This window comes from Ictidomys tridecemlineatus, chromosome 3 (genome assembly GCF_052094955.1).
Source record: "Ictidomys tridecemlineatus isolate mIctTri1 chromosome 3, mIctTri1.hap1, whole genome shotgun sequence".
NCBI lineage: Eukaryota > Metazoa > Chordata > Mammalia > Rodentia > Sciuridae > Ictidomys > Ictidomys tridecemlineatus.
Genome location: NC_135479.1, coordinates 42,914,757 through 42,930,283, shown reverse-complemented (window position 1 = coordinate 42,930,283; position 15,527 = coordinate 42,914,757). Strand labels below are relative to the sequence as shown.

The window sequence follows — 15,527 nt, the reverse complement described above, 5'->3', positions numbered from 1 at the left end:
TATGCGATCCTGAGGATTGAACCCAGTGCCCCACATGTGTTAGGCAAGCACTCTACCACTGAGCCGTAACCCCAGCCCTAGGACAAAAAATTTAAAACATTTTTTAATCACATTATACATCCTATTTCATGAATTGCTTTTCTAATATGTCAGCATCTACCTCTTCACAAGCTATTAAAAGTACTGCCCATCACCTAACAGTATTCAAAATATCAATAATTTTTTTATTAAAAATTTCAAGGGCTGGGGTTGTGGCTCAGTGGCAGAGCACTTGCCTAGCATGCATGATCCTCAGCACCAGATATCAATAAATAAAATAATGGTTCATTGACAACTAAAAAAATAGTTAAAAAAAATATATATATTTCAAGCTGGGCGCGGTGGCACACGCCTGTAATCCCATATGCTTGGGAGTCTGAGACAGAAGGATTGCAAGTTCAAAGCCAGACTCAACTTTGAACTGAGTGAGACCCTCTCTCTAAATAAAATACAAAACAGGGCTGGGATTGTGGCTCAGTGACCGAGTGCCCCTGAGTTCAATCCCTAGTACCACCCCCCAAAAAAATTCAAAATCAAATATTTATTTATACCATAATTTATTTTGCCAATTTCCCTACAGTGTCAGAGTTTTTTTCTTTTCTTTTTTTCTTTTTTTTTTTTTTGGTGGGGAAGAACAGGGCAGCTATGATAAAAATGCTTCAATGCATTACGTTCAACTTGGACATATTTTGATGAAATTATGTGATTTTACTAAGAAGTTTACATGTTACTTGATAAATGTGACTAGCAAAATAAAATGAAACTGATTGGACACCAAAAACACTACAGGAAAAAGCAACTAGAATACTGAAAATATAACCGTACCATATAGTAATGAAAATTCATTCGTAAACAATCACACAGGTTCAATCTGAATCAATATATAATCTCAAACATTCTTTGTATTCTGACAGAATGCAACAAAAATTTTAAAAATGTTTCTTAAAAATACACAGAAGTAGAGACTCATGAATAATTTTTTGAGAGCTAAATCAACTATTGATAAGATTTACCAAAGTCCTCAGATAAGCAGGGTATCAAAAGACTAAAATGGTTGAATGACTTATCCAATGGGATACTATAAAGCTATCAAGTATCAGGAAATGATCCCATGCCTATTATTTCCCAGATCTAGTGCTTGTATTAAAATATATCATAATATTTTTCATACTCAAAATGCATATATTAAGTCACAAAATTAGAAAAACACACATGAACCATCTTTTTTGGTGACTGATTTATCATCAATTCACAGAACAGTTTATACAAATTATATAAATACTTATCCCTTTCTTCAAGCAGTTTATTTGGTTCCTGGGAATAGATACCCCAATATTAAAATGCTATATTGGTTAATTATGAGATAGACAAAAGCTAATATTAAAATAAACTAAAAATACTTCAATAGCCACCTACCTCTTTTTCCATAGCAGCTTGATGTTTCTTGATAAGTTTCTCCATTTCTGCAGCAAAATTATTACGCTGAGTTTCAAGATCTTTGTCTAATCTGAGGCGGTGTTCATCCATCTCAGCCTTTAGCTTATTTTCCAGAGTCATCAGTTGCTTTTGGTGCTGCCGCCTCATTCGCTTATAGCCAGACATCTGTTCTCTAAGCTCAGAGTCCTGCTCATGTTCTTGCATTTGCCTTGTAACCTAGACATACAAACAATGGAGAAAAAAGAAAAGAAAGCAAAACATTTTCTTCCAAAAGCATTTAGACCATCCTACTATTAATTAACTAGGTAATTAATTTAAGAGATCCCAATGTTGCAGTTTCCAATTAAATTTCCAGCAGGTCTTTTAAAGAAACAGACAAACAGGTTCTAAAATTTATGTGGGAATGTAAAGGACCTAGAATGCCAAAATAATCTTTAGAAAAAACAAAGCAGAAGGACGAGAGCACCATGATCAAGACACTGGTACTGGCAACATACAATACTCCCTTTCAACAAGGACAACAACAAAAAATCTAGAAACAGACCACACATTTTTCTACCAAAAACTCAAGTTAATTCAGAGGGAAAAAAAAGCACTTTTAACAAATCCTGCTAAAAGAAGTGCTTCTTCTTCTTCTTCTTCTTCTGTCTTTTTTAAACATTTTTTTAAATTTTTTTGGAAATGGTTGGAAACAATACTTTTATTTATTTATTTTTATGTGGTGCTGAGGATCGAACCCAGGGCCTCGAATGTGCTAGACAAGCGCTTCACTCGAATGTGCTAGACAAGCACTTCACCACTGAGCCACAATCCCAGCCCCTAAAGGAAGTGCTTCTTTACACAGGAAAAAAAACAAACATTAACTCTCACATCTCTCACTTAATGTATAAAAACTAATGTGAAGAGGATGACATCTTTCTTATTTTTGAGAATGATTTCTTATCTAACTATAAAATCTATAATAATAAAGCAGAAGAAATCATAAAATATCTTCATGACCCTGAAAGTAAGCATGTTTCTTGGGCAGGATGTAAACACCAATGATCACAAAGAAAAAATATATAAATACTATTTTTAAATTAAGATAAAGTTCATGGAACCTAAAATTAATCATTTTACATGAAAGATTCAGTGACATTTAATCCATTTACTGTGTTTTTTTTAAATACATGCGCTTTATCTATTTAGAAAACATGTATCATCTGAGAAGAAAATTCTACTCACAGTTCCTTCATTTTTTTTTCTTTTTCTTTTTTTTTTTTGGTACCAGGGATTGAACCCAGGGCATTTAACCACTGAGCCACATCCCCAGACCTTTTTTATTAATTCTTTTAAGACAGGGTCTCTGCCAAGTTGCTGAGACTGGCTTTGAACTTGCAATCTTCCTGCCTCAGCCTCTTGAGCTGCTGGGATTAGAGGTGTGCACCACCACACCTGGCATGCACTTCTCATTCTTCTGCTTAGCAACCTAACCAACAAATTGCTTTCTGTTTCAACAATGTTACCTATTCTCAAGATTTCACTAAAGAATGTGATGTAAGGCTTGGTTGTGGCTCAGTGGTACAGCATTTGCCTCGCATGTGTAAGGCACTGGGTTTGATCCTCAGCACCATATTAAAAAAAAATAAAGAAAGAAAGTGATATATGTCTAAATATATTTCATTGTGTTTTTGAGGTTCATTTATGTTGCTGAATGTATCATTACCTCATTTCTTCTTATAGCAGAAAAATATTTCATTATAAATATATCATAATTAGTTTTTCACCCACTGACACACATTTGACCCTTTCCTTTTGGCTATTGTAAACAGTGCCTCTATGAATATGTATGTACATGAACTTGTCTGTTTTCAGTTTTTTATAAAGGTTAGTATTATTTTTTGGCAGCGCTGGGAATCAACCCCATGGCTTTATTACAATCTAAGGGTTTGTTTTAACACCAAACTATACTCCTAGCCTATAAAATTATGTTTGACTAACATTATAATTGTACACATTTATGGAGTACAATGTGACATTTTGACATAGATATACAATATAGAATGATTAAATCAAGCTAATTAACATATTCATCACTTCATTTACTAATCATTTTTCATAGTGAGACATTTGAAATTTAGTTTTAGATATTTCAAAATATACAATATATCATTATTGACTATAGTCACCCTATTGTGCAACAGATCTCAAAACTTAGTGCTCCTGACTATCTGAATCTGTGTGTGCTTACACAAAAAACTCTACATATTCCCTCCCTCTCACCCCTACCTAGCTCCTTTTATGACTTCAACCTTTTTGGATTCTACATGTAAGTGGGACTGTTTCACTTAGCATAGCATATTCTAGATTTATCTATGTTGTTGTAAATGATGATCCATCCTCCCCAGCCCCCAGAACACATTCTTTATTCATTGATTGTCCATTGATGGACATTGATAGATACTTAGGGTGATTCCACATCTTGGTTTTTGTGAATACTACATTACACTCAAGGGTATAGATATTCCTTTGGCATACTAATTTCAGTTCCTCTGGTTATGTGCTCAGGAATGGGAGTACTGGATCATATGGTAGTTCTTATTGTTAGTTTTTTATATATTTAATTTTGGTGGTATTGGGTATTGAACTCAAAGTGCTCTATCACTAAGCTAAATCCCTAGCATTTTTTACTTTATTTTTTGACACAGGGTCTCACCAAGTTGCCCAGGCTGGACCTGAATTTGGTATCCTTCTGCCTCAGCCTCCAAAAAGCTCTGATTGCAGGTGTGTGCCACCATGCCTGGCTCTATTGTTAGTTTTCTTTCTGTTTCTTTTTTTTTTTTTTTTTAAACTGGGGATTGAACCCAGGGGCACTGAACTACTGAATCACATACCTAGCACGTTTTAGTTTGAGACAGGGTCTCACTAAGTTGCTGAAGCTAGCCTTGAAGTTGTGATCCTCCTGCCGCAGCCTTCAGAGTCTCTGGGAGTACAGGCATAAGCTATCATTCCTGCCACTTACTGTTAAATTTTTTTGAGGAACTCCTAAACTGTTTTACATTCCCATCAATAATGTATAAGAGTTCCCTTTTCTCTGCATCTTCACCAACACTTGTATTTAATTTACCAGATGTTTTTAGTGATTTGTTTTTTTATTTTGTTGTTTTGTTTATTTTTTGGTGGTACTGGGGATTGAACATAGGACCTTAAGCATGCTAAGGAAGCACTCTAGTACTGAACTACATTTCCAGCCCATTTTATCTTATTTTGAGACAACTCACTAAGTTGCCCAGGCTGGCTTCAAATGTAATCTTCCTGCCTCAGACTCCAACTAGAATGCTTATTACATTACTAATTGGCATGTGAAATGCTACAGTCACTTTTGAAAACTGACAAAGTTTCTTATAAAATTAAAGAAACATATACCCTATAACTTGACAATTCTACCCTTAGGTATTTACTCAAATGAAATTAAAAGACCAGCTGGGCATGGTGGCACACACCTGTATTTCTGAAGCAGAAAACCACATTCAAGGCAAGCTTGGACAATTTAGTGAAGTCTCAAAATAAAAAATTAAAAAGGATTCAATCCCTGGTACCACCAAAACTTTAATAAAAATATTTTTTAAATGGTGGTATATTCACACAATGAAAAGGTTTTTTTAGAGAAAAAAAATTAACATTGTTGAACACAATAACATGTTATTCAATAACATGCATTCATTATTCTGTGTTATTCCACTCATATAAAATCCCAAACATTCAAAACATATTATGAAACAAAAGGTGATACTCATGGAAATGAGAAATTAACTAAAAAGAAGTATAAAAATAACTTTGTAAGATGAAGGAAATTTGATATCTCTTGTTTTATGTAATGGTTAACTTACGTGTATATCAATTTAAAAATTCCTCAAATTGACTACGTAAGATCTGTACATTTTATTATATGAAGAAAAATTCAAAACAAAAGAAGTCAAAGTACTCATAAAATATAACACAGCCATGTTTATTTGTGCAAAAAGCTACATACTCTCTGAATATTTTATTTACAATATGTGGAAATACTAGGTTCAAGAATATAACTCTTGCCAGGCATAGTGGCACACGCCTGTAATCCCAGCTGCTCAGGAGACTGAGGCAGGAGGATCAGAGGTACAAAGCCAGTCTCAGAAACTTATAGAGGCCCTAAGCAACCTGGTGGACTCTGTCTCTAAATAAAATACAAAAAGGGCTGGGGGTGGGGCTGGGGCTGTAGCTCAGTGGTAGCGTACTTGCCTAGCATATGTGAGGCACTGGGTTCAATTTTCAGCACCACATATAAATAAAAATAAATAAAGGCTATCAACAACTAAAAAATTAAAATAAAAATTAAAAGGAGGGGGCTCTGAAGGTGTGGTTCAGTGGTTAAGTGATCCCTGGTACTCCCCTCTGCCAAATATATAAAACTCTTTTTCAGGTTTTTGATTTGTTAAATCTATAAATGTTATTTATTAATTTGAGGAAGCCAACATTTGAGATACAGATTTGCCTGAGAACATTTAATACATGCCATGTCACAAAGAGATTTTCCCCAGATCTCAATCTGCTTTATACATCTATCAAGAGACATCAATAAATAAACAAACAAACAAATAAATAATCTCTGCCATTTGCTCTGTTTAAAGCATTATTTTCATGTTGCAGAATAACAGCGCATGTATGTGGAGGGGGTACTGCATTTCTGACTCCACATGCCATACAGATTCATGGGCATAGGATTTATAAAATCTGATTATACAGTAATTCTGCTTATTATATAGCAATTTAGATGACTCAATAACTTTTTTCCCTGTCTTATTCTCTAATAACCTACTTTTCACATGATATATTAATGTAATTTCTTTCTATTCCTAGCATCCTTTATTATGTTCTTGGTCCCACGTGTCTAACTGAACAGAGTTTTAAATGCCCCACTATAACATGTTTGTAATGGACAAATAAATCTATATTTATTGTTATTTGGGAAATTAGGATTACAGGATACCAAATAGCATTATTTGCAATTTCTAAACATTACCTTTTTAGTGGTTACCCTCATGTTACCTTATTGTCAATTCTTACATGGAAATACCATTTCTCCTCTCCCTGTATGTAAAACCTAATCATTCTTTTTTTTTAAATATTTATTTTTTAGTTGTACACAATACCTTTATTTTGTTTATTTATTTTTATGTGGTGTAGAGGATCGAACCCAGAGCCTTGCGCATGCCAGGTGAGCGCTCTACCATTGAGCCACCACCCCAGCCCTAAAAACCTAATAATTCTAAATGCTCTAACAATTTGTTTGATAAATGCTTCTTTTATGTTCCTAATAAAAAGTTATCTGAATAACTATTTAGTACTTTGTAATTATGTTAAGTATTTGATATATTCAAAAGATTACTTATTTGTGGGCATGTCTTGAACATTGTTAGTTTACCATGTTTCAGTGTGCTTTACACATTCTTCTCATAACAGGCATTTAAATGTTGAATCAAAGTTTTGAAAAACAAACTCCAGTACAAAAAACAAGATATATTTATATTTGGGTCCAAAGTTCAACATGAAAAACTATATTTCCATCTGGGCCTGGGAAAGCACATACCAGTGATGCTGTCCTTATGGTTGCAAAGTGTTCTCGATTACGATAATGTGATTTGTGGCGAGATACTTGGGGAGGAGACTGTGGATCTGATACTCTTGTTCTAGGATCTCCTTCTTCTCTGTAATTTTCTTCTTCCTAAGCAAAGAAAGAGATAATATCATGTAAGCTATACAAACTGTTTGAAACTTCAAGAAAATTAAAGTTCAAAGTCAACTAGATCAATAAATCTAATAATAATTTTAGAAATCAAAAACAAAAAAATAAGGGCTGGAGTTGTGGCTCAGTGGCGATCATATGTGAGGCACTACATATAAATAAATTAATTAAATAAAGGCCCATCAACAACTAAAAAATGTATTTTAAGAAAATGATGGGTTGTGGTTGTGGCTCAGCGGTAGAGTACTCGCCTAGAATGTGCGAGGCACTGGGTTCATTCCTCAGCACCACATAAAATAAATAAATAAAATAAAGGTTAAAAAAATTAAATGAGAATGCTGTCATTTTATCTTCAACACAACTAGAATTAGGAGAAATTGTTTCCACAGTGTATGAAGTAATATACAGATTCAGGATAATGAACAGAGCGTGGTGGTGCCCACCTGTAATCCCTGTAGCTCAAGAGGCTAAGACAAAAGGATTGCAAGTTCAAAGCCAGCCTCAGCAATGGTGAGGGGCTAAGAAATTCAGTGAGACCCTGTCTCTAAATAAAATACAAAACAGGGGTGGGGATGTGGCTCAGTCGCTGAGTAATCCTGAGTTAAATCCCTCATACCAAAAAACAAAAAACAAAAAAAAACAGATTTAGGATAAGGAAATGTACATGGTTGGCTTATAACCTACATACTACAAGTAAAACTGAAAAGTTTTAATGTCACTTAAAAACAAACATAATGAAACATGTAGCTAATACTTTAATAGTAATAAAAATTAATGACATAAAGGCTTTTGGATTTTAGAAGCAATACAGCTTAAAACTACCTTTGCCTTCTGTACAAATATTTTTGCCTTCTGTACAAAACAAGCAATTAAAAAATGGTTTTAAGTATTAAAGAACTGATACTGTTACTTATAAACTTCCATTCATTAACTGAAGAAGTCAGTTAAGTAACAACCATCTACTTACAGAAATAATCTTATGACTGATTCCATTGCCTATGAATATGAAAATCAATGGAAGTTTCCCTGAATACTACTACTGCATAACCATCATTCTTAGTAGCTTTCATGTATGTGTTAAAATGTCTAACAAAAAACTTGCCATTTTAACCCAGATTAACTACATTTTCATGATATGTACCCATCACCACTATTTCCAAAACTTTTTCACCACCCCAAACAGAGACTCCATCCATTAGCAACAGCTTGCATTTCACCTTCCATTCATCCCATGGTAACCTCTAAATATCCCCATGAATTTGCCTATTATAGACATATATTTCATTTGAGTTTAATTATGGTATTTGTCCTTTTCTGTTTGGTTTATGTCCCTTAGCATATTTGTTTTTTCTCTTTTTTCAGGGGGCAGGATGGGATGGGTACTGAGGATTGAACCCAGGGATGCTTAACCACTGAAGAAATCAGTTAAGAGCTATACTCAGGTGCTTTTATTTTTTGATTTTGAGAGAGGGTCTCAGTAAGTTGCTTGGGGCTTCAATAAGTTGCTGAGGATGAGTTTGAACTTGCAATCCTCCTGCTTTGGCCTCCTGAGCCAGGCAGGACTACGGACATGCGTCACCATGCTCAGCCTTTGGCATGATGTTGACATTTATCCACACAGTAGCATGTTTCAGAATTTCACATCTTTTTCTAAATGAATAATATTCTGTACAGCACAATTTGTTTATTCATTCATCTGTTGATGGACATTTCGTTTTTTCCTTTTGGCACTGTACCTAATAACTTTTATTTTTATTTTAAATATTTATTTTTTAGTTATAGTTGAACACAATATCCTTATTTTATTTTTATGTGGTGCTGAGGATGAAACCCAGGGCCTCACATGTGCTAGGCGAGCACTCTATCACTGAGCCACAATCCCAACCCTATAACTTTTAAAATACTGTAAGACATGAAGTAAAAAAGAAAACAGTCCTACAAGTTGCTAAGAAGAGTAATCTGACTTTTCCAAAATTTTTGAGAAAATTTAAAAACTTACACTCAAAATTGCAAAGAATTGCAATGCCTGTAATCCCAACTGCTTGGGAAGCCGAGGCAGGAGGATCACAAGTTCAAAGCCAGCCTCAGCAAAAGCAAGGTGCTAAGTAACTCAAGTGAGACCCTGTCTCTAAATAAAATACAAAATAGGGCTAGAAATGTGGCTCAGTGGTCAAATGTCCCTGAGTTCCATCCTTAGTATCCACCCCCACAAAAAAAAAGAATTACAAAGAATAAGGCAATAAGGCCGCACCTACATTTCCTAAACCCTAAATTTATAATTTTCTACAATTAGTCTTATTTTAAAGATACAATTATGAAAAATGTAAAAGTCACTTTTGATTTTCACTCATTCCAACTCTTTCCTTCATTCTTCAACAGCAATCATTATCATAAATTTCATGCACATCTTTCCTATTCTTTAATTTTTATTTTCCATGTAAGAACTTCAAATAATATAGTACATAATATTTTATATTTTTTTTTCTAAGATTTTTTTTGGTTCTGTATTGTATTCTCAAAACATTTAGTTTTCTAAATGCAGTTAACAGATTAGGAATTAACAAGACTACTGCTATTTTAAAATATGTTTCATTCTTTTGAAACTTAAAAGAAAACTTCCTTTACTTAAACTAATCAGATAAAAATTATTCACTAATGTTGAAATTTTTCACTGAAATCTAAATACTCACAGGTTTTAAATGGATGACAGAACTGTTGGACATCACCGTATGGTCTCCCTCCATCATGTCTAGTTCACTTTTATCATCTGAGGCATCTGGAAGACTGTTAACACTACTGCTTTGGCTGCTGGCACTGATAGACATACTGGGAATAGACTGATTACTTCCAACACTATTGACTGTTCCAGTCCGGCCAACACCATGATCTTGTTCCTAAGGAAAAAGAGCATTAGATTAAAATATCTGCATCTCTTCTGAATTCTTAACTAAAGCATCCAGCACAGATTCCATTTGGCACACAGTTATTAGAAATAAAATTAGAAGTCAGGTATAGTGGTACATGTCTGTAACAGCAGTGACTTGGGAGGCTGAGGCAGGAGGATCACAGTAATTTTGAGGCTATCCTCAGCAATTTAGGGAGACCCTGAGCAACTTGGTGAGCCCCTTGGCTCAAAATAAAAAATAAAAAGAACTAGGCGTGTAGCTCAGTGGTAAAGTATCCTGGATTCGATCCCCAGTACAATAAAAAGAAAGTTAGGTCTACTGTAAAAACTTCCCTATATCTGCCAAGACCAGGAAGGCTTATCAACTGTTAATAGAAAAGTAAAACTGACCTACAAATAAATAACAAAAACCCTGAACTGTTGAGGGGGGAAAAAAGCCAGTTGACCAGTTCTGAATTATTTCCTTTCTTCTTCTTCTTCTTTTTTTTTTCCCCAGTTCTGGGGATCAGACTCAGTGCTTTGTGCATGCAGTCCAGTTTTAGGTGATTTCAGATGTACAAAATTTTCTCTTAATTGTCTGGCATTTTTTGAAAAAAATTTCTATAACAAATGTTATGAGGATAGATATTTCGCTCACTTCTCAATAACTCTTGTGATCAATGTAAATATTTCCTTTAAAAAAAAAAAAAAGTTCTGGGGAGCTTGAGTATGAGATTCAATGTATAATTTGCCTGGCACGTGTGAGTCCCTAAGTTCAATTCCCAGCCCGCCAAAATGAATGAATAAATGAATGAGTAAATAAAATCCTGTATATGCTTTTTAAAAATATTTAGTTGTAACAATACCTTTATTTTATTTATTTATATGCAGTGCTGAGAATAGAACCCAGTGCCTCACACATGCTAGGCAAGTGCTCTCCACTGAGCCACAACCCCAGCCCCTTTTTCTTATTTTTTACTGAGGACTTTTATAAAGGATGCTGTTCTTTCTTCCTGAAAGATTATCTATCACCAAATAATATTAATTCCTACGTATTCCCATATAAACTAAGAATTTCAAGTTAAATGTATAAATATATTTGATATTTATAAATATATAATTTATAATTCGGTCACAATCACAAAGTAATCAAAGAGCCATGGGGTTAGGACACTAATATTACTATAGTCTATAGTACCAAACTTTTATAAGATATGCTAGAATTTAATGAATACAGACAACATATGCACACACAAGTATGTGTATGCATGTAAATATATGTATATATTTATAGAATTTTCTTAGATCCCTAGTGGGATAGATGCTTTTAAAGATTTGACCACATAGCTGGTCACAGTAGCATATGCCTATAATCCCAGCAATTCAGGAGGCTGAGGCAGGAGGACTTCAGATTCAAAGCCAATCCCAGCAACTTAGCAAGACCCTAATAAGCAACTTAGTGAGATCTTGTCTCAAAATTAAAAAGGGCTAGGATGTGGCTCAGTGATTAAGCACCCCTGGGTTTCATTTTGGTTTAAAAAAAAAAATTAACTACATAGAATTTTATTAATTTCACAACTTTATTAAAGTATTTCATATTTCTAAAACAGTAAAAATGATTTTCTGATTATGGTAAGAACTAAAACATAAACAAAAAGCCCCCCACAAAAAATTACTGTTATTTTGCCACACAATTGCCACTACTGAATTAATGTATATTCCTGAGTATTTCATGCATCTTAATCTTGAACCAGTTTAGTAATAAATTATTTATAAGAAATATTGGCATGATTGGGCTGGGGATGTGGCTCAAGCAGTAGCGCGCTCGCCTGGCATGCGTGCGGCCCAGGTTCGATCCTCAGCACCACATACAGACAAAGATGCTGTGTCCGCCAAATACTGAAAAATAAATATTAAAGTTCTCTCTCTCTCCCTCTTTCTCTTAAAAAAAAAAAAAAAAAGAAATATTGGCATGATATGTGTATGTGTGTGTGTGTGTGTTTTAAAAGGCTTCAATAATGACCATATTCCACATTTTTTGGTTAAAAAAAACTGGCATAAAATCTGTATTGATTTTGTAGTAAAATATAAGAGATTTAATATTTTATAGCTTATTAGTTATTTAGTGCTACTAAAATGCAAAAAAAAAAAAAAAAAAAAAAAAAAAAAAAGCATTGCTCATGGTTTCAGAATACAAAGTGATCTCTCTCATTGAAAAGCAACAGAAAATAACCAAAGAGTCAGAACTGGGATGGGGTAAATTTGAAAACTAATTTTTTTTTTTTTAAATAGAGGAAAAAAGATAATTCATATATAATAAATATATAAGAAACACTTTATTTGTAATTTCCTTGAGGAAGTTCTGCAACACTTCTGCAAATCTGTATTTCCATTCTCCTTAAAAGGCAACACAGAAAAAAAACTGGCTTTGAGAATGAGTTATAAATATAAATCCACATGCCCCCACCTATAATAAGTTAAATACTCTAAGCCTTACTTTCCTCATCTGTAAAATGAATATTTTAGAGCCATAGAAATGGAATAAAATTATGCAGAACTAAAAGGAATCAGGTTTCCTTTGTCACAGTCAAAGGCCTGTTAACTTTCTAATTACTTCTGAGGGAGAACAGTCAACTCTAAGACTCTATAATTTCAAGTACTTCTAAAAGCATGTCCCATGGAACTGAATGATAAGTCAAACAAGGGTTCAGTGGCCAAGAAATATGAGAGGAACTAGACTAAATAAAGTTGAACAGTTTTTTCCTAATAAAAGACTTTCAAAAGCCTTTACCATACCAATGTGCACTTAATATTAAAGGGGTTGGGCTTTAAGCATACAATCTAAAACCCTTTTTCCTAAATGGAATATTATATAATTAATGCTAAGAAAATTACTTGGAAACCATTGATAGAAAAGGTAAATTCTTGGCAAGGCAAAGTGCATAAAGAAAAAAACAAATAAAGAGAATTCAAGATTTTAGTCATTGTAGGTATTACCTCTTCTTCTTCCTGTGCTTCCACTGTTGGTCCATTATGTGCCTCTTGGAAAAGAAGTTTCTTCATTTTTCGATACTGCAGATTGTCCAGCTCTCTTACTGCATCCTTTGTCCTCTGAATAAGATCTATTAACACTGTTTCAGGGCGCTCACGAAGAACAAACATGTGCTAAATACGGGAGAAGGTAAAAGTCAGGTTGATACTTAACTTTTCAATTGGTGCAAATTTACCCCTTCTCATACTTTAGAGTTACCATTCTATGATACATGATACATAATCTATACTATTAAAATTTCTGATATTATTTACAAAATAATCACTTACATACATATACTCTGTACCTACATTACCAATCTTGTATATTTCAATTTAAAATATATTTATTTTACAGTAGAATATATTTTAACATTTAGTACACAAATGGAGCACAACTTTTCATTCCTCTGGCTGTACATGGTTCAGGGTCACTCAACTAGAGTAATCATATAATAGGGTAATAATGTCTGACTCTTTCTATTGTCCTTCCCATCTCCACAATGCCATCCCTCCCTGACTCCCTTCTACACAAACCAAAGTTCCTTCATTCTTCTGTATCCCTCTACTCCATAATCTTGTATGTTTTATAAAACCCTAGAACAGGGCTGGGGATGTGGCTCAAGCAATAGCACGCTCACCTGGCATGCATGTGGCCCTCATCGATCCTCAGCACCACATACAAACAAAGATGCTGTGTCCGCCAAAAACTAAAAAAATAAATATTAAAAAGAATTCTCTCTCTCTCTCTCTCTTAAAAAAAAAAAAGGGGGGGGGCACAAATGCCAGGCCCTTCTGTTAAAAAAAAAAAACAAAAAACCCTAGAACATAATTTTTTGTTGGTCAATTGAAAAATAGAGTTGAAATTATCAAAGGATACAAACAATAAGAACTGTCAAATCAAAGCCCTCAACTCAGCCTCCTGAGTCACTGGGATTATGGGCATGCACCACAGACCTGAACAAAAATATCAAGTGTTAAATTTTATATTTTTAAGTTTGACCTTTTTGCAATTGCGAGCAGCATTCTACCACTGAGTCACAACTCCAGCCCTGATTTTTTTTTAAAGTACATAGATCGTACTTTTCTTTTTTAAAAAATAACTTTATTTTATTTTATTTATTTACTTACTCATTCATGTGATGGTGAGGATCGAACCCAGTGCCTCACACGTCAACGTGTAGGCAAGCACTTTACCACTGAGCCACAATCTCTGCCCACTCTGGGGATCAAATCTAGGGCCTTGCATATGCTATGATGTACTCCATTACTGAGTTATATTCTCAACCTTGTCTTACGTTTTACTAACACAATTGCTAGATATTTTAGTTTTTGTTGATATTCTTGAGTACCTATTTATTCAGGATTTCTTTTTTTTTTTTTTTTTTTAAATATTTATTTTTTAGTTCTCGGCGGACACAACATCTTTGTTGGTATGTGGTGCTGAGGATCGAACCTGGGCCGCACGCATGCCAGGCGAGCGCGCTACCGCTTGAGCCACATCCCCAGCCCCTATTCAGGATTTCATTTCCCAGACCATGAGTAAGCTCATGGCATGGAATTCTTCAAGTATTACTAAAATTTTTATACTGTTCTTTTATATACTGTGGCTGCAAATATTACCAAACATATAATCTATCTATCTATCTATTTATTTATTTGCATTGCTAGTGACTGAACCCAGGACTTCATGCATGCCAGGCAAGTGCCTTTCCATTGAGCCAGCTATATATGATCTTTTAAATTTCTTTGTAGCTTTAAATTAGGTGATGTATATCAGTGAGAAAAAACTGAATTCTTAGAATTTGTGAAACATTGATATAAAATTAGCTTATTTAAATCTTGTGAAAAATCAAACAGATTCCTTAGGTCACAAAGAGTGATCTAATAATAGATGTTTTAAGAATCATATTAGGGCTGGGGATGTGGCTCAAGCAGTAGCACACTCGCCTGGCATGCGTGCGGCCCGGGTTCGATCCTCAGCACCACATACAAACAAAGATGTTGTGTCCGCCAAAAACTAAAAATAAATAAATAAATAAATATTTTTAAAAAATTCTCTCTCTCTCTCTTAAAAAAATAATCTTTTTTTAAAAAAAGAATCATATTAAATTCAACATTACCATTATTGGTATTAATAATGCAGTAATTTTTGAGACCAAAAAGCATATGAATGACATATTTAAATTAGGCAACCAAGCCTGTTAAAAACTCATAAGACTTAATTTTAAAAATATATTCATTGCTAGCTAGGCTGGGATTGTAGCTCCGTGGTAGAGCACTTACCTAGTATATGTGAGGCATTGGGTTTGATCCTAAGCACCACATAAAAATAAATAAATAAAATAAAGGTATTGTGTTAATCTCCAACTAAAA

The 15,527-nt window shown here is 34.0% G+C and overlaps 1 protein-coding gene across 3 annotated transcripts in view; it reads right to left on the bottom strand.

The window, feature by feature from the left end:
• Positions 1–15,527, bottom strand: part of Taok1 (TAO kinase 1) — a 137,171-nt gene that overhangs the window by 34,557 nt on the left and 87,087 nt on the right. For all 3 annotated transcript variants that reach the window (XR_005726458.2, XM_005327853.5, XM_078042590.1), the window contains 4 exons: positions 13,119–13,286; positions 9,928–10,131; positions 7,082–7,216; positions 1,456–1,692 (listed from right to left, as the gene is read on the bottom strand). Coding sequence is in view for 2 of the 3 variants with exons in the window: in XM_005327853.5 (XP_005327910.1) it covers positions 1,456–1,692; positions 7,082–7,216; positions 9,928–10,131; positions 13,119–13,286 (744 nt within the window). In the remaining variant the exon portion in view is untranslated. The remainder of the gene's footprint in view (positions 1–1,455; positions 1,693–7,081; positions 7,217–9,927; positions 10,132–13,118; positions 13,287–15,527) is intronic.